The 21,074-nt window shown below is 46.1% G+C and overlaps 2 protein-coding genes across 2 annotated transcripts; one reads left to right on the forward strand and one right to left on the reverse strand.

Moving 5' to 3' along the window:
• Positions 1-2,726: 2,726 nt before the first annotated feature.
• On the reverse strand, positions 2,727-4,383 carry Sod1 (Superoxide dismutase 1). Its single transcript, XM_050170075.3, has 5 exons — positions 4,100-4,383; positions 3,646-3,742; positions 3,394-3,463; positions 3,183-3,300; positions 2,727-2,915 (listed from the first exon to the last, which is right to left on the reverse strand). Exons 1-5 carry the CDS (start codon positions 4,169-4,171, stop codon positions 2,808-2,810), a joined length of 465 nt encoding a protein of 154 aa, XP_050026032.1. The 5' UTR covers positions 4,172-4,383; the 3' UTR covers positions 2,727-2,807.
• Positions 4,384-4,760: 377 nt separating this feature from the next.
• eIF1A (eukaryotic translation initiation factor 1A) lies at positions 4,761-10,120 on the forward strand. The gene is made up of 6 exons (XM_050170077.3): positions 4,761-4,885; positions 5,533-5,616; positions 6,208-6,311; positions 7,771-7,903; positions 9,144-9,235; positions 9,374-10,120. Exons 1-6 carry the CDS (start codon positions 4,870-4,872, stop codon positions 9,377-9,379), a joined length of 435 nt encoding a protein of 144 aa, XP_050026034.1. The 5' UTR covers positions 4,761-4,869; the 3' UTR covers positions 9,380-10,120.
• The last annotated feature ends 10,954 nt before the right edge of the window (positions 10,121-21,074 follow it).

Raw genomic sequence — 21,074 nt, forward strand, 5'->3', positions numbered from 1 at the left:
AAAGTGTTCACCTTACTTCTATTGACCTATTACTGTAACATTACAAAAATGTGAAACCTTTTATTAATTTGAACTGACCTTGTGTTAGTTTCGCACTAATGTCTATTTCTGTATTTTTTGCTGTTTGTATGTGAAAGAAAAGCTCAAAAGTGATGATGCTTTGTTAGCAACATGTGAAGATAGAACTGATGTTTTGGCTGCTAATAAGCATCATATGCTGCGCAAGAAAATTGGAATAGTCGAAGCATGTCACGTAGTGTAGCCTAATGTTGCTTAGATGTCTGCTTAAGTTAGGTGCACAAAGACTGGCAGCCAAGCTGTTGCAATTCGGCAAAGCCAGCATGCACCTGATGAGAATAGACAGCAAAAATGTGCTGAATATCTACTGAAGCACAACATGCTAAGTAAAGACTTCAGCTAGCAATGTTTACTGTTCTCGCTACCTAGTACACAATTGTAGCTTCCTTGAGGGGCAGCACTCTGGAGGCATTGTAATTGAAGGAGGCCGATTATTCAGGGTGTCTATACCAACCGGGAAAACCGAGAATTCTTAGGGATAACTCCGAGAATTTCTGCTTCCACCGGAAAATTAGCAGTAATCTTGTTGAAAGGGAACGGAAGTCGCGGTACTGCTGGCTCAAGTGACAGAGAGGAATCGTAACGAATCCTCTTCGACGCCGTTTCATCCGCTGGAGGAGTTCCCAGTGTATCAAGGACCGACTTTCCGGACGCCCGATAATTCGGACGGCTTCGCGGCACCACCCTATACAGTCACTGTATAAGAACGTCTGAAATTTCGAACGCGAGAACCCTTCGCCGTCCGATTTTCCGGACTTTTTGCCGTGACCGCAGGTCCGAAACGGCATTAATCAAAGCCACCACCACCGCCGCCATAATGATTACCTTTTTTGTTAACTGAAACTGTGCTAGGGACGAGACACCGAGGTAGATGCAGAACGAAACTACGAACACAACTGCGTTAGTCCCGTCTTGATCTACTTCGGTGTTTCGTCCCTAGCGCAGTTTAAGCGCGCGCGCGCGCGCGCGCGCACGCTCGCACACACACACACACACACACACACACACACACACACACACACACACACACACACACACACACACACACACACACACCTTACCAACCAGCCTCCCAACACACTCTCCTCGAGTTTTTGCCGCCTAGCTCGAACCGGCACACTCGCACACAGATCCGTTGGCAGCCGTAGCCACCACTGCGGCAACGCTATGCCTAGCTGCTTCGACGTTCGCTATTTATTAAGCCAGTTCTCTAAAGTCAGCTTCGCCTCAGTGCAGGAGTGTTACGTGGTGAAGCATGCACAAAAGTATTGCAGTGAAGCTAACCAGTGTGGGAAGGGTCAATTATCACGGGACACAGTATGTATTCCTTAATTATACACGCGTGCACCCGCCATCTTCTGTCACAGTAAGAGCACCGATATGCTTAATAAGTGTACTGGCATGCCTTCAGAGCTTTTTGGGATGTGCCTGTGGCGATTTCAGCCTTTGAGGGCAGTAAAAGACAGACATTAATTTTTTCGAACTGCCCGATTTTTCGGACGTTGACTGTACAACTGACCAAGAGGATTCTTCAAATGGTCCATGGGGCAAACGCATGACGAAAGGAGTACGAGAACACAAAGGACCTACGCATTGAGGAATGAATGGGAAAGGAAGAGGGAGAGAATCAACTTTTATACTGATCCCTTAGTTAATGTTGGTGCGCACTGGCACCAGATGGGGTGGAACCTTCTCAGGTCCCATGTGCGTCCAGCAGTTCCTGGCCCCTAGCCGCCAGCGCGAGCTGGGTCGGAAGGTCGGGGCTGGACAACAAGGTCTCCCATCGCTCGGGGGTCTGGGGAGGGTGGGGAGTAGGGATGGTGGGGAGTTCTTCAGCAGTGTGCCGCCATTTCTTTGAAGGAGCTTGAGCTCAAAAAGCAAACTGTTGGCTGACGCCAAGATGCAAGGGTCCCTCATCCAAACCAAAATAAACTCTTTATAGCAGTGAAACGCAACACTGAGGCATTGTGCGTGGACTGAGAATATGTCGGGATAGTTGAGGTTGACAGGAAATGTTAAGAGAATCTCACTTGTAACAAAGTTCAGGCCTCACACCAATGAGCTTGCTACGAGTTAATAGAAATCTCATATTAGAATATATTTGCTTCTGTATGCATCTCGTTTTTATTTGTATTTGAGAATGTTTGACTCAATTTGCAGTGTTTTACCATATTTTTCAAAGATAAGGTTATTCGCTGTGCATTTTATTAGCTCCGCACTTCTGTTTTCTTTGAGTAATATACACACTGCTCCTTACTATTCAAACTGGATCAAATAGTTTTTGTAATTTTTTAACATGCTTACTAAAGAGTGGAACATCGGGCGACAACCCGTCTTGACATGAAACTAAGTTCTGTGCAACTCAGGGAATTTTGCAAATGCACTCGGGGAATTAGGAAATGTCAGCTTGGTAGACACCCTGTTATTGTAGAGGACCATTTGCAGCAAGTCTGAATACTAGGCTAGGGCATGCACAGGTTTTTCAAACTTGGGAGTGTGTGCACAGCGACTGCAGAATTGGTAGCAATGTTAGCTACAAGAATGCCAAATTGATATATGACAGTGCATCTGAGTCGCATTAGCAGTAGGCAATACCATGCCAAAGATGCAGAATGGCTGTTGCATAAAGCCACAAAAAGAAGCGGGGGGACACTTCGGGAAAAAGAAAGTTTATTGGTCTGCATGTTGAGAATGCATGAACGAAGTATCATGTGTGCCATTTGGTTGGCTTACTTGGTGATGCCAACTACACCACAGGCAAGTCGGGCACCCGCATTCCCTGTAGTCTTGCTCAGTTCATGGCCTCCCTTTCCAAGGTCGTCTGGGTCGGCGTGAACCTGTTGGCATTTGTCATGAGTTGCATAGTGACACTGTCTACAAAAACATCACTGCTGCTAAAGAATTTGCTAGTCAATGAATTGCACAGCAGAGAAAGAAGTTTCACGGATTATTCACATTCACTACAGAGCGAGAACAACAAGTAAACATTGATGTGGTGCCAGCCTGTACATTTGAGTGCAACAAGTGCTGACAAGGGATATTGGTAAGTGCTACACTTCTGCGTGAAAAGCAGGCATTAACTGTCCCGGGGATTTGACACTCACCACAAGAGATCGTCCAATGATGTTGTGCGCTCCGCAAAGCGAAATTACACAGTCCTCGATGTTCACCTTCGCAACACCGTCGTCGCCAGCAACAACATTGCCCAGGTCTCCAACATGCCTGTTAAAGGATAAGTGCGCAGGCAGTAAGAAAATTTCAATGAGCTGACCAAACGCATCGACGCCCTGATGCATCGAGTTCCAGACAAATCACCTGTTCGAATCAGTCGGTGCACCATGCTCCTTGCTGTGCGGGTTGAAGTGCGCACCTGCACTCACACACCCTGCAAAAGAAAAACCACGTCAATAACACGCAGGATACAAACCACCTGTTAGAAGCAGGTCTGCCCCAGTGGGACAAATGCGCTGTGTGCGCGGTTGGCCGTGCACACAGAGTGGCACAAAAAGTGGAAAGAAACCGTGATCAACCAAATTGGCTTAACTGGTGTGAAACAACTCAACTTACCGTTAGTGTTATCGCCGAACTCGTGAATGTGAAACCCGTGAAGTCCTTTCCCAAGGCCAGTTACTTCGCCGACAACTTTAACCGGCTTTCCCTCGCCCTGCAAAAAACGCCGCCGCACGATTAATAAAACGCCGTGTACAAACTAATAAACGAAGTAGCTGTTTTCGAGTGGCCCTAAGGCCATTCGTAACTTTTGATAGTCGCGGAAGCACTCGAGAAGGAAACATGCGACGATCGAGGTAATGGTGCCGTGTGCAGAGCCCCGGCGCCTAGACCATTAAATAACAAGTAGTACCAGACGGATGAGATATATTGCCAGATAGCTACATAATTAAGGTAGCAATGCGTGCTGCGATAGTTGCAAAAAGGTACTTCTTGGCACATAGTCGCCTGTTTTGGCACATGACGAATGTGCGCGAATGAAATGAACGAACACACCCGCTGCGCCACTCACCTCCTGCGAGAAGTGAAGGGTCCCCTTGGTTTTGTCCGAGCCCGACAATACGCAGACGGCCTTGATTGTCATCCCGAGTGCCTGACTTCTTAGGATTACCGTTTATATAAAGTTTCAACGTCTGACCGGTGGTTTCGGCAGCAAAGTCGCGCGTAGCGAGAACTCAGAATGCGGCTCGCTGCGGAGTCTATGGCGGAGCACTGAAGCAACTGAAGTTCAGTTTCTCTCTTTCCCCGCCCCTGAGCGCGTTTAAATACTCCACTTGCGCGCTGCCCGGCTGCACTAACAACCTTGTACTGCGGCGCCACTGCGGCGCCACAAAAAATAATAATAAAATAGGAGGGGGAGAAAAAGGCTAGGTGGCGCCAGCCGCCGTCCGTTACAAAGGGTATAGCCACCATCCATCTATCTATTCATCCATCTATTCATCCATCCATCATAGAGACCAAAAACCAAAACAAGAATTGGGTCAGATCAAACACAAAAAAAATTTTGAATAAGTTCTATAGAATACCTACGCAGATGCCCAGAAACCACACGGCAATTTACGGTGTAAATTATTGTACTTTGAATTTTATTTTTTATCACGCGGTGACGCTGATTTCAGTGCTTTATGCGAAATAGCACAGCAAATATAAGCAACAATGAGGCTCCGCAGGCAGCGCCATCTTTTCCGGGCTTGTGCGTCGTCCATATTGCGTGCTGCACAAGTAGGTCTCCGAAATTTGTGAGCATTTCATTGTGAAAAACGCCAACTAAGTACTCCTGATATGCCGAAGAACAAGGGTGAGTACTCGGCTTTCAATTGTTTGCTGAATCGCCGTAGTATTAAGTCTCGTGCGTTAGTGTGAGGCGGCTGACTGCGGCCCACAATGGTTGTACTTTCAGGCGCTGATGTAATGCGTACAGCGTTATACTTTATTTGCAAAAAATCTACTCCAAGTTTCTGTAGTTGCGGGAAGGCATATCAGTACTGTTATAAAGGTTGTGTTAAGTTTCGAACCGAAACAAACGTATTGAAGTATAGGCAGTAGCGCAAATGGTGCGAGACTGCTTCCCTTATCTCTAGTAGGAATGTATGATACTTTGCTGCACCAATTTTGACTTCTGCAAAGACTCCGCAGTCACTTTGTCACTGTGCACGTTCTTTTAGCCGTGCGAAGCGTTTTGTGAGATATTGGGGATATTTATATTTGCGATGTTTATCGAATAGTAGGGCACTGCTTTCACCGTGGTGTCATTGTGACGACCGTAAACGGAGTGTAAAATCATAAGTAATGCAGCGAAAGTGTTTAGGTACCAAAATCCTTTTCACAATTCGTGTAATGTACGACGCTAATAGCCTGTAATGGATCACATAATTCAGTGACGCATAGCCCCAATAGCTGCTGTGTCATGTTTGGGCCTTGACATTCCTTTCTTGATGCTTGTAGGAAAGGGAGGTAAAAATAGGAGAAGAGGAAAGAACGAAAATGAAACTGAAAAGAGAGAACTCGTCTTCAAGGAGGACGGCCAAGGTAAGGTTTTGCACACGCCTACTACAAAGTATATGCGCGATCACTTACCCGGTCATTTACTGCGTCGCTTGTAAGCATTAACGAACAAGCAGACTGTCCGTTCTGTGAAAGTTTGCATCTGGTGAGCAGCATAATTATAGGCAGTAACTAAGTATAGTAGTAAATTCGGCTTATTGAAATCGCCCAATTCGAACTAGTGCTAGCTTTTTTGCATGGTTTGAGTTGGGTTTGAGGCCTAATTGTTCTTTGCAATCTTACTTAGCAGTTTTCTTTAACCCTTGCTTTTATCTTGTGACTTGATGTGAAGGTGGCATATGCCATTCCTTCCCGCTATACATTATGCAGCTGATACAGCAATAACATTCTGGATTACCTACGTTCTGAAAGAATGGCTCCAGCAACTTTTAGAGCTTTGTTTTGAAGAATTGTTTTTCATTATGTGTACTGGTGTTTCTTCAACAATCTTGTCACTCACAGTTTCGATTCTTAGGAAGGTGTAGTCATTTGAATATACTTTTTCATTGGACCAGTAGCAAACATTCTTGCTTTTGTATAACAACTTCCGTTTTGTGGCTTCCTTGTTTCTAACAGAATATGCACAAGTTATCAAAATGCTTGGCAACGGACGGCTAGAGGCCATGTGCTTTGATGGCATGAAGAGACTGTGTCACATTCGAGGAAAACTGAGAAAAAAAGCAAGTATAAAAGTTATACGAAGGTGTATAGCTGTGTGTGCTGTGCATGCTCTGTGACATGTATTTCAGTGTCCTATTTTACTAGTTGTAGGTATTTTGGTACCTTTGGCAGGCACGGCAAGGTACAGCCTCTGTCGTATTTAACCTGAACATGCATTAAGTGCCTTATTGCTTCCCCATAGAGAATATATTACTGTTTTTAGTGTTGGGTGCCTTAAATATGCTAGCTTAATACATCGTCCTTCCAAGACATTTCATTCTTGCTCAGTACAGTCCACATTTTAACACATAAGTGCTGTTAAGCCACTAGAAATGAATCTTCACTGTTCGGGTCAAGTCTGACAGTAGCTGTATTCTTGCCCACAAATTTTTGTAATGTACAAATTGTGAAAAAGCCAAAATTCTGTGGCCCTACATTATAGTTTTTCTTGTGAGCTGTTGATTCTGCATTGCATGTACTGTTTGCTTCGTGCTTTTTCTCTTCCGTTTATTTTTCTAAATTTTTGAGTGGCAGTGCACTCTTTGCTGATTGTAGTTGTATTCTGCATATGCAGACCCAAAAAACTAAATGCTTCTGATGTCACGATATTCAAATGAAGACATTTTCTATTTTTCCTCGTGTCTGAAGTTTCGCCAGCATATGGCGAAAATGAAGGGGAGAAAAATTAAAATGGAACATTTGTGTTCACTGCATAACTTTCACCAACCTGCTTTATGCCAGGGTTGTCTGCAGGCTTAAATGAGTGCAGACTGCAAGGCTGACTAAAATCCCTCACACTTATCTGCATAACCCTATCCACTCAATAGATTGTCACTTGGTTGGCCATTGAAGTTGACCATGTAATAGCATCTACATCATTAATAGATACTATTGGTTCAAAAGTCTTTGAAGTACTGCATGAAACTGTTGCCAAGTTTCCTGCTTTACATTATTGATACTAGGAAAGCATTAAAATATGTGCGTAACTCAGGTAGTCCGCTGTCGCAGTCATCTGTGAGGTACAAGGCCACTGGCTTGCTTCCCAACTGGTTACCACTTTTTAATAGTGGTCAACCACCCTTGTAGTCAAGTTGAGCTTATGGGCATGTTTAGTAGACCTGGGAGGGTGTTCCGTAAGTGTTCACCTAGTGGACATGTTCATTTTGTTTGCTGCTGAAGGTCTGATTGGCCAGTGCGCGTCACAACGAGATGAGCATTCCTACCTAACCAGCACTTCAGCAATGGACAAAATGAACATGTCCATTAGGTGGACACTTACAAATACCCCTCCCCCCTTGCTATCCATAATTTATTGTAGTTGTCCCACCGCAGTGCCTGTTGTTGCCATTGTGTAGCGTTGGAGGGAAGAATTTCATCAATCAAGCAATTAATCAACATAATATGGATACCAAGCGATGAAAAAGGCAACAAAGTTTACATGAAGAATTGTTGAATTGATTTTTGCAATGCTGGTTGCAGGTTTGGATAAACCAGGGTGACATCATTTTAGTGGGTTTGCGGGACTACCAAGATGCCAAGGCAGACGTCATCCTCAAATACAATCCAGACGAAGCACGAAACCTAAAGTCCTACGGAGAACTGCCAGAGCACGGTAAGCTGCAGCTTGAGAGGCGTACTGATTTTCCTTGTTGCTTCAGTTCATTGCAGTGCTAACTAAATGGAACACATGCAGCTACCTTCAAATATCAGAGTTGCACTCACAAATTACTTCAGTTTCTTCATTCCAGTGTAGCAAACACTTTTAAAAAGTTTGAAGACCCAGTTCTGACAAAAGTTAAACACAGGCAGTTTGAAAAAAAATTAGGCAGCGTCTGTTGAGTAACTTCGTGAACATTTGTGGCTTCTGCTGCAGGGATTGGGAACATTTTGGGTTGTATTTTTTTGCTCTGCAGTGCAACCAGAACTTCACTGTGAAGCATTGGCTCATACCCTTTCGCTAAACCTGTCTTAAATGTACGCTAATAGAAACATTAAGCCAAGCCTTATTTCTAACTTAAGCTATTGTGGCCACTGTTATTGTGAAAGTAAGCCAAAAAATACAAAAGGGAATTAAGAGTGGCAATGCCATCCTGAAGTTCCTGCACTGCCTCGCCATGAAATTGTGGATTTTGGCAGTGTCAAATGGGTGTAGTAAGTGGTTTGTTGGTAAAGAAGGCCTGGCAAGTTTTTAGAAGCTTTCTTGTGTCAAAATGTCCTTAATGTGAGAGAATACTCTGCAATTTTCTTGGCACAAGAAGAGTAGTCCTTCATTTTCTGCTCTAATAGTCACACTTTTACTGTTAAATGAATTAAAACTGTTTTGAAAGGATGCTTTGCCAGCCTAAACTCATTTAGGGTAGCTTGTTAGTGCCTAAATCAGCACAGAGGTAAATAAGTGAGAAGTTTGTGCTATGAATTGGACTACAGGATAGAAAAGAGAAGGGAACATAAGCTGTGGTGGTCCAGAAGTCTATTGGCACATGGCTTTTGATGAGACATTTCGGTAATGGAAAGTGTTCCAGTGTAATAACTTTTCTCTTGTAACTTTCTTTACGGGCCTGCAGTCGCTAGTCTCCCCTGTGTTGCGTGTAGTGATCTCCTGAATAAAAGGTGTGTTCATTTGTGTGAATGATGGAAGTGTTCTCAATGCAAGATATAGAACTGCCACTGTAGCTTGCAGTGGAACAATTGTTTCTTTAGAATTTTCTTCAGTGTGAATACTTTCACATGTGGGGTCATTTGCTTTGAAGTCCGAGATTTTAATGGTAGCACTGTTCTGATCTTGTGCACTGCCGTCATGTTGAGGTTAACTGGTGTTGTGCAGACATCTAAATCACTGCATCTTCTTACAGCGAAAATCAACGACACTGTCAACTTTGGTGAAGAAGAGGAAGACGACAACATTGAGTTCGATGAAGTCAGTGGCGATGAGGACATTGAGGGGGTAAGTGTCGTGCTGCCATATGTTACTTTCACCTAGTTCTCAAGCAGCAGTGTATTGCATGTTGGTTACCACATTTCATCATGCTGGCTGTTATGTTGGTGTGTTGTTCTGACCTTGTGTATCTCGTTCCCTTTCTAGATCTGAGCATTGGTGAAGAGCATGCAGGAGCAATCCCCACTGTATCACCGTTTGCAGAATGTCGAATGCCACTGGTTTCTCTCTGCTACCTTTCATGCGAAATTTACCATTTTTTCCGTGCTTGTGTCGTGTGAAGTCTGCAGAAGTAAAGGTAATAAAGTGCTATTTATTTTCCTTTCTCCCCGGCCTAAGAATTTGCTGACAGCAAGGACTGTGCTGTCATTGAAACTGTTGCGCACGCATGTGCCGTTGTGACGGCAACATTGGCGAGGAGGAAGCCTGTTGTCAGAGTTGGACAAGAAAAAATGGACCTTGAAAAGAAATTTTTTTTGGTGAAATGTAAATTTTCCCGTGTCATCAGCGGCAACATTCTGCTGTTCTGTTTTCATGAGTGTTTAATTGAAGTGGGTGAATCTGGGCTCTTGCTGTGTCACTGCAGTGTGGTTGGGCAATCAAGAAAGGAACCTGCCTCAAGTTGCTCAGTTGTAGCTGTTTATCTGGAGCTGTTACCACCCTTGTGCTCTATTGTTTTTACTGTGGTGTGTGTAAGGCAGCGATGAAATGATTGAATGGTTGTAGACAATAAAAGGGCTGCTTTACATGATGTATAAAATGATTATTTCGATATGTGCGGTAGTGGCTGCCGAAAGCAGATTTCACATTAATTTTTTTCCTGCTACATCTTAATGTCTGTGAATAAGAAAATAATGTAACAAAGTGCTAATAAAGACATTACTGCCAATTCAAGCTCAGATTGTTGTATGACCAACTTCACATGTTTCAAAGGAGTATTGGCATGACATTTCCGATGTCATTTTGTTGTGTTACACCCTAGAAAAAAAAGAATAGTGCCCAGCATCGGAGCTCCCCGAGTAGTGAAGATGTACTTGCTTCTATGAGCTAGCTTCGGTTTCAGTATGCAGGAGATAAATGCATCGTGGCACCACAATACTTACGCTTGCTCCACTGCTGTGATCACTGCAGCTGCCACATGTGAGCACTCAGGAAAAATGCGCAGCATATTTTTTATCAGCAGTGGCATACCTCGTTTAATTGCTACCTGCCCGCCAATTTTGCTGAGTCGTAATGCAAGGTACAGAATTTCTTTGGGGGCTGGCAATATCTTGGATGAACATGTCGGTGATACGTACCGTGGGGAAGCCACAAATGGAGAAAAAGAAAGCACTCATCCTTCATCTGGCCCTGTTATGATGGCAGCAATCGTGTGTGTGTGTGTGATGTCTCTAAGGTAACCAGCTGTCGAATGGTCTAGGGACAAAAGCGTCAATGTAACGAGAGCTGCGCTAGGGGAGACATGTCCCCTCTGGCCTTGCTGTGGGTTTGTGTACACAGAATTAAGGGTGGATTGGCCATTGGGCGCTTCTGATTCCTTCCGTGAAGCTTCCATTCAGTCTGTCTTGTAGCAGCGGCATGATATCTCTTCAAACAACTCTAATTTCACTATTACAGCATTGTTTCATAAGTAAAACAATATTTCTGCTCTATTTATATGCTAGACTGGTACAAAGAATTTTGACCTCGGAGCGGTCTAAATGCCCTTTTATACCCATCGTCATCTGGTTACGTGTGGTAGAGCTTCTACAGCTTCGAAATTACATGTTGGTACTAATTTGGATAAAAAAGTGGCTGCACTTGGCTGCCTTGCGAGAGATGGTGCACACTGGGGCATCCCGATTGCAGTCTCAAGCTGTGTGCATTCAATGTTTTGTGTTATTTGCATGATTGCTTGATATGACATTAATGTGATGTCTAAATTGGCAGTTTTGCCTGGCATTGATCATGATAGCAAAGTCTGGTATGGCTCCGAGTCCCTTGCACAGTGACCTACTGGAACTCTAGACCTGCACAGATAACTTACATGGGAGCCGCCTGCGCCCACTCTCGTACAACCACTGGCCGTTGATATTGCTTTGATAACCTATTCGTCCGCACGTGCCGCGCTCACTCAACGTCGCATCGCGCCCGACGGAGAAAGAGGGCGCGCACCCAAACGATGCACGAGTTACCGCACGTCGTCGCATGTTTAGTTGCGGTGGCGCAGTGTTGCTAGGTTAGTGTGTTGATCGAAGGCAGCCCAACCTTCGCTTAATGGTCACATTAAGCAATGTGCTAAAGATGGCAATAAAACAGAATACGCTTTAACTTACAATGTTTTTATATTTTAAAAAGATATTGCAGGACTCCTAGTGGTTCAGTCGGCTCAACTGCGACGAGTATTGTGAACTTGGTAAAACCTGCAGCAGCATCGGCATAGCATCACTCGCGTGCTATGTGCCCAACTTCAGCGATGAACATTTCATTATTAATGCAGCCGTTGCGGCTGAAGACTTCTGCGGCTGCCATCATAAAATACCAAAACCCGCGCGGAACTCCGATCGCAACGCACACAGTAAGCCCGGGCTTGCCTCCCAGTTGCGCAAAGAATCTTTCTGGAAGTCACGTTGGTTCGCCGTGGTCGCCGCCGTCGACACAGCATGCGATACAGGTGCCGCTGCGCATCGGGAATGATGCCCCTCGCATGGAGGAGAGAACAAGATAGGAGGGAGCATACCGCAACACGATTGAAGCCAAACCAGTCGGCCCAGCATGTGATCACGTCAAAGTGTGTGGTTGGTTTTGGTGTTCCCAGTCTGCAGGCAGAGTCAAGGCAGAGCAACCGAACAAATGCACACCAAATAAAATCTAGTGTCACAGCTACTGGGAACCAAACATCTCAGCCAATCGCAATTCGTGCTACGTGATCTCAGTGCAAGAGGTCGCGTGTTGGGCCACCACTGTGGCTTCACAGAGCATTTGCTTGCCAAGGTTTGCTGCGTGACGTAATGCTCCCTGTGACAAATTTCCTTCCTCCCTGCTGGTACCTCAAGCTTCAACGTTGTCAGAGCAAACGCCCTCATGAAGCTCTCGCTGCTGCTCTTGCCTTTAAAAAAAGAGAAGATTTTACGGCCTGTGTCTTTCTCGCAGCACATTCTGTTGCGAGACAAGCTGAATTAGGAGCATGGTGTGTAAGTTTGACGGTTGTGTTTTGGGTCTGTGTGCATTAGTGTCAACTGACAACAAAGATAAAGTAATTACGGCGCAGGTTTTTGTCGTCGTGATCGTCAACATGCCACAGAAAAGCGCAGATGCACATCTGCTTCACTAAAGCCGTTACAGAAGTTTCTTGGGCTTTGTTCCGACGCGTGTCGGTAGCACACACTTCCAGCGGTTCGTAGCAATGCAAGTTCAAAATTCACACCTTTCTGCTCTGGCAAGCTGATTGGAGGTGTAAAGGGAGATGGCACACCAACGTGGCTGTATTTCTGGCATCGAAAGCATGACATCAAGGCCTCTCCTATTTCTGCCCTCCACGCCGGCGTCGCACCTTGATGGTGCATGGGATAAGAGTGACGAGAAATCGTCGTTTGCCAGCTCCCAATGAAATAGTTAAATTTAGCTTGTCATTTATTGACCATTCTTCTCCGACAAGTGTATGCACCACGGTATGGTATTGTCCACAGCTGCTCAGCAGGAACACTGTCCTGGCCAACACCTAGAATATTGCTGTTGTTCGGGCTCCGGCGGTGCTGATTGAGTGTGGCTTGACAGGGGTGGCTGCCCCCTTCTTCTGGAGCGCCATAAAGCTGACCCTATAGATTGTATCTGCAAGGGCGCCCCCGCCCCTACTCAGGACCTTTCTCATCTTGCATCCCCCCTCTCCCCAGTTGGTCGTGGCCATGGTCTAAGATATATACAGGATGTCCCAACTATCATGCATCAAGATTTAAAAATATGCAAATGCCACGTAGCTGGGCAGAACCAATGTAATGTCAGCTGTTGCTTGGAGATAGATTATTTTTTGCATTATGCCTAATTACATTAGCCTTAATTCATCAACTTCTCTAATATTTTAATTAAATTAAAGGTGCCAATGAAAATTGTAGGTAAGATGAAAAACTTCCAATGCAGCTTTCTTTTGCTCAATACGCTATACATAAACGCGTTTTTCCAAGCGTGAAAGAAACCCGCGAGTACACGCAAATTTGCCGTGCGACTGGCCACTCGGGGCACTTTGCATGTATTCACGGGCTTGTTTCACGCTCGGGAAAATGTTTTATGCAGCAACAGAAAGCTGTATCGGGAGTTTTTCATGTTTGTCTACAATTTTCTCATTGACTTTTTCATCTAATTATTATATCTGAGAAGTTTGTTGATTCATACTAATTATGCAGTGCTGGTCCAACTGCGCAAAAGTGCGGTATTTTCGCGTTCTCGCTGCAATGCAATGTTTTCATTAGCGTTATGCAACTACAGTCAACGACTGATTTTCCGGATGCCTTCGCGGCACCGTCTCGGTACCCCGTAGAATCAGTGTATAATAACGTACGATTTCGGACGCAAAAACCTTTTGCCGCCCATTTTCCGCACTTTCGCAATGACCGCAGGTCCGAAACGGCATTGATCGAAGCCACCGCCGCCGCCATTTTGATTATTTTGCCGCCTCGAACAGGCGCTCTCGCACGCAGATCCGCTGGCAGCCGTAGCCACCACCACGGCAACGCTAGGCCTAGGTTCTTGCTGTTCGGTGCCGTGTATTTTTTCTCCCTTAAAACAATCGCCGCTGTTAGCAATAGCACGACTACGCCTTTGTAATCTTCGCCGATGGCTTCGAAACTCGGAAAGCACAACGCGTTGAATAATGCTGGTTCCCGAAAGTTGGCTTCTTCTCAATACAGCAGTGTTACGCGGTGAACCATACGGGAAGTATTGTTTCGGTGAAGCATACCAAGAGTGGGAAGGGGCAGTTGTCACAGGGCACAGTATGTATTCCTTAATTATACACGCGCTCACCCGCCGTCCCCTGTTACAGTAAGAGCACCGATACGGCTAAAAGTGTACTGGCAGGCTTTCAGAGCCGTTTCGGACCTGCCTGTGGCGATTTGAGCCATTGGGGGCAGTGAAGTTTAAGGCATAGATTCGTTTTTTTTTTTTTTCGGACGTTTTCACGGCCCCTAGGGAGTCGGAAATCGGACGTTGAGAGTAGTCAAATAATTCAATTCGCGACTCGATTATCTACTGCTCTATTTCTCACATATTTGGTAAAATACTCGGCTGAGGTCGATGCATTGCACGCAGCCTTACCAGCGCGCTCAATTGGTTTCGGGACAAAAGAATATTTAATTCTGGAGTTTTTACGCAGCGAAGCCACAATCTGATTATGAGGCACGCCTTGGTACAAATTAAGGGTCGTCCGGGTCATCAACTCCAATCGTAGCAATTCCTATACCTGACGCCGACATAGGTAACGACGACGAAAGCAGCGCCTATGTTCGAAGGTATAGGACCGATTAGCCACTGGAAGGCACGCAGATCATATCACATACCTGTGTTCACGCACGCGGATTCACGCGTTTGCAAATGCAGTTCGGAACTTTTTGTCAATCTGCAAACTTCTATGCGCCACTGCGGTAGTTGCCAGCTTGGACGGTTGTTGAACACACGTATGCATGATCTCAGAACCGATCGTCGGTTAGCCACTCATACGAAAATAATAGCGGCAAGCTTTCCGCGAGGGCTTATGGAAACCTTGCGAGTCCCAACGGCCAACATGCAATTTTCGCCCTGGCACACTGCCTTGGCCGTTAGGCCTAATCGGTAGCGCTTCGGAAGGTCGCACGGGTATCGGCGGCAGAAGTTGCAATTTCACGCCGAATCGACTGGTATCTATTCACAGAGGCCACACGACACACGGGAAGCCGACAAACCGCCTCACAACGAAAGTTTGTGTGCGGGATGGTACGAACGTTGCGCTCCACCGCCATCACCATGTTTGCGACACACCGTGCGGAGGCATCGCATCTTGGCTCCGTTCATGCATCGTCTCTTGTCGAGCTTCTAGCTTTGTTCTTGGGCGTAATACACAGTTTGTCTAGTGCGGTAAAGCATATCAAAGCGCGTCGGTCATTTGGAATGCACATAAGACATTTGCCATCACTTTTTGTCAGTGCCTGACGGCGCAAATTGTTTTAGCGCATTTGTAATGTTATATGTCGCTGTTGGCTTTGTGTCTCGCTTTACTGTTGAGCAGCACTTACTGGTTTGCACAGTAATAACAAGCTTTGCCAAATGGCCATAGATTACTGCTGTACTACTCCGCAAGTGTTCCAAAAAGACAAAATTTTCTGCCCCGAAACTGCGCCAAAATGCTGATGTAGCTGCTCCTAAGCTGCTCCAGAACGACATTTTTCCTGCTCCAGAAATTGCTCCATATCCTATATACATTGGCTAAACCGCCACTGATTATGCAATTAGGCGGAATGCACAAAATAGCCAGAGTATGTACTTCCAAGCGATGGCAAACAAGATTACCTTGGTTCTGTCCGACTATGTGACACTTGCATATTTTTAAATCTTGGTGCATGATAGTTTGGAAACCCTGTATACTCGGCGGTACGACCCAACTTCAAGAAAGAAAAGGTTCTATTGGTTTTAGCTCCCGTTGGTATAGCAGCCGGCGCTGCGCGGGAAATCCGAAATGGTTGAGCGAAGTGGCGAGGGAGAGGGCGTCGCCTTGACGGGACAGATGCAGTGACGTGACGCCGCGTGCAGACGTCGTTCTCTTTGCTTACACCGCGGTAGTGGCACGTTCCTATTGCTTGCTCTGTATAGAGGGAATCGACGCATGGCGACGAGTATGGCATCGAAAAATTTCATTAAATAAAAAGTTTGTGTGCGCGCGCTTGTTGTGAAGTAAGAGTACCGTTTCCGCGAGTTATGCGTGCAGCTTCGCTTCGTTAACTTGTTCGCAGTAGAGGCAGTTAAACCATGCGACGGATTCTAGAATGTCGCAGGTTGGATCTATGCACATTGGCAGCGCAGATTTGGCGAAGCAAAGTGCACTTTGTGGCGAAGACCTCGCCCAACCTTAAACTCGAGCTTTATGCGCTGTACCTAACCTACTGTTGTACAGTGTTCAAGGAACAGGCTAATACATTATCGCAATAAGTGCGCGCAAGCTGCGTGGTTAGCGAGAATCGCGTTTTGGAAATGTGTTGATGATATATAGCGAAATTTACCGGTGTAAATGCTCGAACGTGATAACGCAAGTTCACTAGCAAAGGGGTTCGCACACTGCGCAGTCAAGTTGTCGAAATCTGTGCGTTAATCTATCGGTGCGATCAAAGACGCACATGCGGAAGGTCACTCCTCCAAACTGCGAATCTTGGCCTGTGGTGCGAAGGTACGCTCGAAGTGCTTTGCGTGACGCCGCGCTGTGAAACCCCGACGCCGGTTTGATCTGTGCACGAGTCGCATGGCGCCTTGAGCGGTGGCTGGCCGATTAATATTTCGGAACATATTCCTCTGCAGATTTCGCAGGCGTTCAATGTTTGGGAGCGGTCGGCTTTGCTGCAAGGCTTCCTTGGCCTTCCAGATGCCGCTAGTAATGTCATTTGCTTCCACATTTTCATCTGCGTCCGTTTCCGTCGAATGTGCGGTAGTAGTCGTCTCTGCTGTGCTTAATCGCTGGAACGTAGGGGATACTTCGGGTATCACTGTATCGTCGTAGTCTTCAGCCTCCGTGGCTTCGGACTCATATTTGGCTTGGCGGACGGGGATGTCAAATTCGGCTCCTGAGACTGTCTCCTTCACAGCGTCATCGTCTGTTGCCGTTTCAAATGGCAGCTTGTCAGATATTAGCTTCGTGATTAACGATGATACTGATGCAAATTGTGTGCTATCGTCATATTCGCTGTCGAGCGATGTATGTTGTGCCATCTCTCTTCTGCCGGTTGTAGCATCGTCGGCGTTGGCGAAAGTACTTCGCTCAGTGGACGTCACTTCGCTAATGTGGCTAGGTACAACATAACTCGGCCGTGAAGATGGCTCCATAATTGTATTAACATAATGTGTGCCGAATTCACTGGCGTTTTCAAGGTTCCCCTTGCTGCTTGCGTCGATGTCGAATTTCGTGAAGTTAAGAAGGTGAGTTTCAGGCGTCACGTTCTCTTGTTGAGCGACACTGACTACTGAAGTGAGTGGAACGTCTGGTCCTGTATTTGCAACCGTCCCTCTGCTTTCAGAAGGCGTCGCCTCACTTTCAGAAAAGCACAGCTTCCGCTCCTGAGTTATAAGTAAATGACCCAAGCCTCCTGTGTCGTTATGAAGTGGTGTTTCTTGTCCAGTAACTGTAGAATAGAGCTCTTGCTGAAAGTGGACAGCGTTATTGTCTGAGGGGTCGCTAGCTGTGCCGATAGATGTTCTGTCTCGAATTGTTGCTTGATAATCGGTGGTAGTGCCGTCCAAGTTTCCGCCGATCGCGATGAGGGACGAATGTCGGCTCATGTCTTCAGTTATGTCGCTAGTTGTCACCAGGGTGCCAGTGTTGTGCTCTTCAAAACTGATGGAATAGCTGTCACGCGAAGGAGAATAATCAATCATTGAGTTCAATTCGGTCACTTCTGACAGCGTGGTATTGAACCAAGCGATTCCAGATGTGTCGCTGGTAGTGTCTCCAAAGCCGCCGGCCAGTGACGCCTGACTTGGCTCGTGGCGTTCATCTAACGCTGCGGTACCTGCAGAGCTGGCCACAGAGGCGTTCGTGTCGTCATTAGAACTATCGGCTTCACCTTGTGTGGCAAGTCCTCTGGAGGCATTGAGCGCGACGGCGTCTCCGAAAGAGCTAGTTGCAGTAGACTGCTCACTGGATAGCATAACCTGAGCAGTGCTGGATAATAGGATGGTCTCGAAAAACTCACTCGGCCATGTAGAGGCTCCGCTGCCGCTGAAGCTGCTGATGACGTCTGCGTCGCTTGTCTGTTTGTTTTCGTCTTCCGGTGCGTCCTGACCAGTTGCTACCGAGACATTCGTGGCATTATCAGTTGCTCGAGCTTCACTTAGTGGGTAGTATTCACTAGTGATCTCAGCTTCGGAAAAGCCACCGCCATAGTTCTTGCCTAAGGGCAAAACATCAGATGACGTCGCGGCCGCGGTGCTGGTGGACAAAGCAGCTACAAATGTTTCGGCCCAAGCTGTTTCCGAGCTTCTTTCTGCATACCTGCTCATTGTAGTGTTCTCTTCGAGGCGGAATTTTTCGGTATCATCTCGTAAAGCACCCGTCGCCGTAGTCTGGACTGCGTTTTGGTCAACGTTTTCGAGCGATGCGGACTTCGACAGCTCACCTAATGTGGTCATGGTAATGAAGTTCAGCTCGTCTTCCGCTGTGACCTCGGCGGTAGTGGTAGCCATCACCGGCGTTCGATCCGATCCCACAATAACCACGACGTCTTCGCTATCGCTTTCGTTGTCAGGACGAAAGTCGATGGGCAGGACACTCAAGTCTCCAGCCGCGTCATCTAGGGAACTTCGTGTACGTTTATCTGGAGGAGTTGCCGAAGAGAGACCTCGGGTATCGCTTGAAAACGAAGCATTGTTTCTCGTCAGGTTATAAAGGCGGCTGGAGACGGTGGTCGCGCCGTTGCTCGTCGCCGGTGACTTGCCGCTGCCACCTCTGCCGGTACGGTTTCGCACGGGGATCGCCAAACCTCGCTTGTTTTTGGACAGCTGCTTTCTCAAGTGGTATTTTTTGCAGTCTTCTTTCAGACGGGGGAGGATGATGTACGCCGTGAGAGCACCCAGCAAAATCGAAAGCACGAACAGGAAAACGACGATGCGTATCTGGCACGTCTGCGAAGTCCAGGCGAACCCGACAGATTCCTTTTCCGCTTCGTCGGAGTCGTCGTCGTCGGACATTCCGTGGCTCAGTGGCCTGGGTCGTGTGCACTTCTTTCTCTTCTTCCGCGTCTAGAACATGCATGGCCCAAACTGGCCTGTCGATTTCACACGCATTGGCAGGTAAAGTGTACCTACCGTACGCCCAAACGCAGTTACGTTGTTGTCAGAGTGGCAGTGGATATCTTATCGCGTTGTCGACCTCTCTGTCTTTCCTGTCAATAAATCCTATTCCTTCCTGCTGTTATCGCGTTGTACTTATTTTCTATCTTGCATTCGGCGGTGGTAGGTAAGGCTCGCCGCACCTCTCTCTCCTCGCACTGTGCACGTGACCTCTTTTACATTTTCCTTATTTCTTTCAATCTCTCATCCCCTTTCCCCGCTGCAGGGTAGCCAACCAGTCGTTCATGTGCTTAACTTCCCTGTCTTTCTTTGTATTTTCTCTCTCTCCCTCACCCCATAATAAGCCACCCAGCCTCCCCTTCCTACCTAAATTTTTTTCTTTCATTTATTTCCATCAGCTTGAGAGATCTGGTGATGGCTTTGCTCTTTCTCGTCACATATTATTATTATTATTATTATTATTATTATTATTATTATTATTATTATTATTATTATTATTATACTTCATCGGCGAAAATACATTCGTGTGAAATGATGGCTGACACTTTTGCTACGAGTGACACCGATTGCCGTTCTTGTGTGAGGAGGATATGTGAAGGCACAGAGGAAAGGAGTGTGTGTAATCATTACGAGCGAAAGTAGGGAAGGCTGCTGGAAGATTACGCGGGGAGCATGTGCGTGGGCGCTACACTGCGGGAGCTGTTGTTTGTAGAGAACCTCGGTGCCGCAATGCTTAATACCCAATGCTGTCTAGCTCTTGACCGAACGGAGAGCACAGAAGATTTGTGCAGCCTTACAGAATCGAAACCCAGTTTTTTTTTTCTTCAGGGAAGCTGTTTCTTTCGAGCAATTGGAATAAGAATTTCAGGTCCCTAGGTATACCTAAACCACATGCATTAAAACGTCGCCCGCACATGACTCGCTCGTTTGAAACCTCACCCGCGCATCTTATTCACGCAGATTTTACTTCGCGAGTGCGCTGGCCATAATGTTCCCCCGTTTTTACCGAAACTTGACCGTTCTTCAACTTTTAGTTCCACCTTCCATAGGGCAGAACTTATTCTGCACCGTTCGTAAAACACACTCATAAGCAAATACAGAGGGCCGAACCGAAACTTCTTTGTTCCGACTTTCGTTCTGGTTCAGCGAGAACGGTTCAATTTTACTCCGGAGCGAAAAAAAAAAAAAAACGGCTCAAACCAGTTCGAACCAGTTCACGTTGGTTTGCATAACCGAATATTTAAAAGAAAGCAGTGCAAACTTATTTTACACAGAAACTTGATGGTGCCTCTCAGCTGCACTTAAGAAGAAGAAGAAAACAACAACAACAAGGAAAGCTATGCGTGTTCTTCTTGATGGCTGCCAGTAAACAAAAAGAAGAAAAAACGTTACGCAGATTCAACGGAAATACTGAAATATTTGTGAAACAAAGCATTAGTGAAGTGGGTTAATAAATACTATACTTGAAACTAAATGCGACGCGTACAAATTCTGTTTCACGTCGACGGGGCAATGTCACGATGAGTAGTGTGATGTTCGTAGAGCAAAGAGTGAGTGGTGCTGAGAGGTGTATGCACAGACAAATAGGAAATAATGCTTATAAATATGCATTTAACAATGATAAACACCTTGTGTCACAAATACGCATATCAATTCCGTAGGAATGGTAAAAAATGAGCCAGGTATATTCAGTGGCACACACGCAATGGGTCAAGAATGGGTGGTCCTAGTGTAATAAATTGAAGAAAATCAGGCAAGCCGTTGAAAATTTTAAGATGCCCGTGCGCTTTAGAGATACATATTACCCCGTTTTATGTAGTGATTTGTTGTTTTATTACGCAGAACTGAG

Source organism: Dermacentor andersoni, chromosome 6 (genome assembly GCF_023375885.2).
Source record: "Dermacentor andersoni chromosome 6, qqDerAnde1_hic_scaffold, whole genome shotgun sequence".
Classification (NCBI taxonomy): Eukaryota; Metazoa; Arthropoda; class Arachnida; order Ixodida; family Ixodidae; genus Dermacentor; species Dermacentor andersoni.

Excerpts from the sequence above, each read along its gene's own strand:
- Sod1 (XM_050170075.3), bottom strand. The coding sequence starts at position 4,171 with ATGACAATCAAGGCCGTCTGCGTATTGTCGGGCTCGGACAAAACCAAG. Across the intron at positions 3,743-4,099 it reads CCCTTCACTTCTCGCAGGAG|GGCGAGGGAAAGCCGGTTAA; the intron begins GTGAGTGGCGCA and ends CGTTTTTTGCAG. Across the intron at positions 3,464-3,645 it reads GTTCGGCGATAACACTAACG|GGTGTGTGAGTGCAGGTGCG; the intron begins GTAAGTTGAGTT and ends TTTCTTTTGCAG.
- eIF1A (XM_050170077.3), top strand. Across the intron at positions 5,617-6,207 it reads CTTCAAGGAGGACGGCCAAG|AATATGCACAAGTTATCAAA; the intron begins GTAAGGTTTTGC and ends TGTTTCTAACAG. Across the intron at positions 7,904-9,143 it reads CGGAGAACTGCCAGAGCACG|CGAAAATCAACGACACTGTC; the intron begins GTAAGCTGCAGC and ends ATCTTCTTACAG.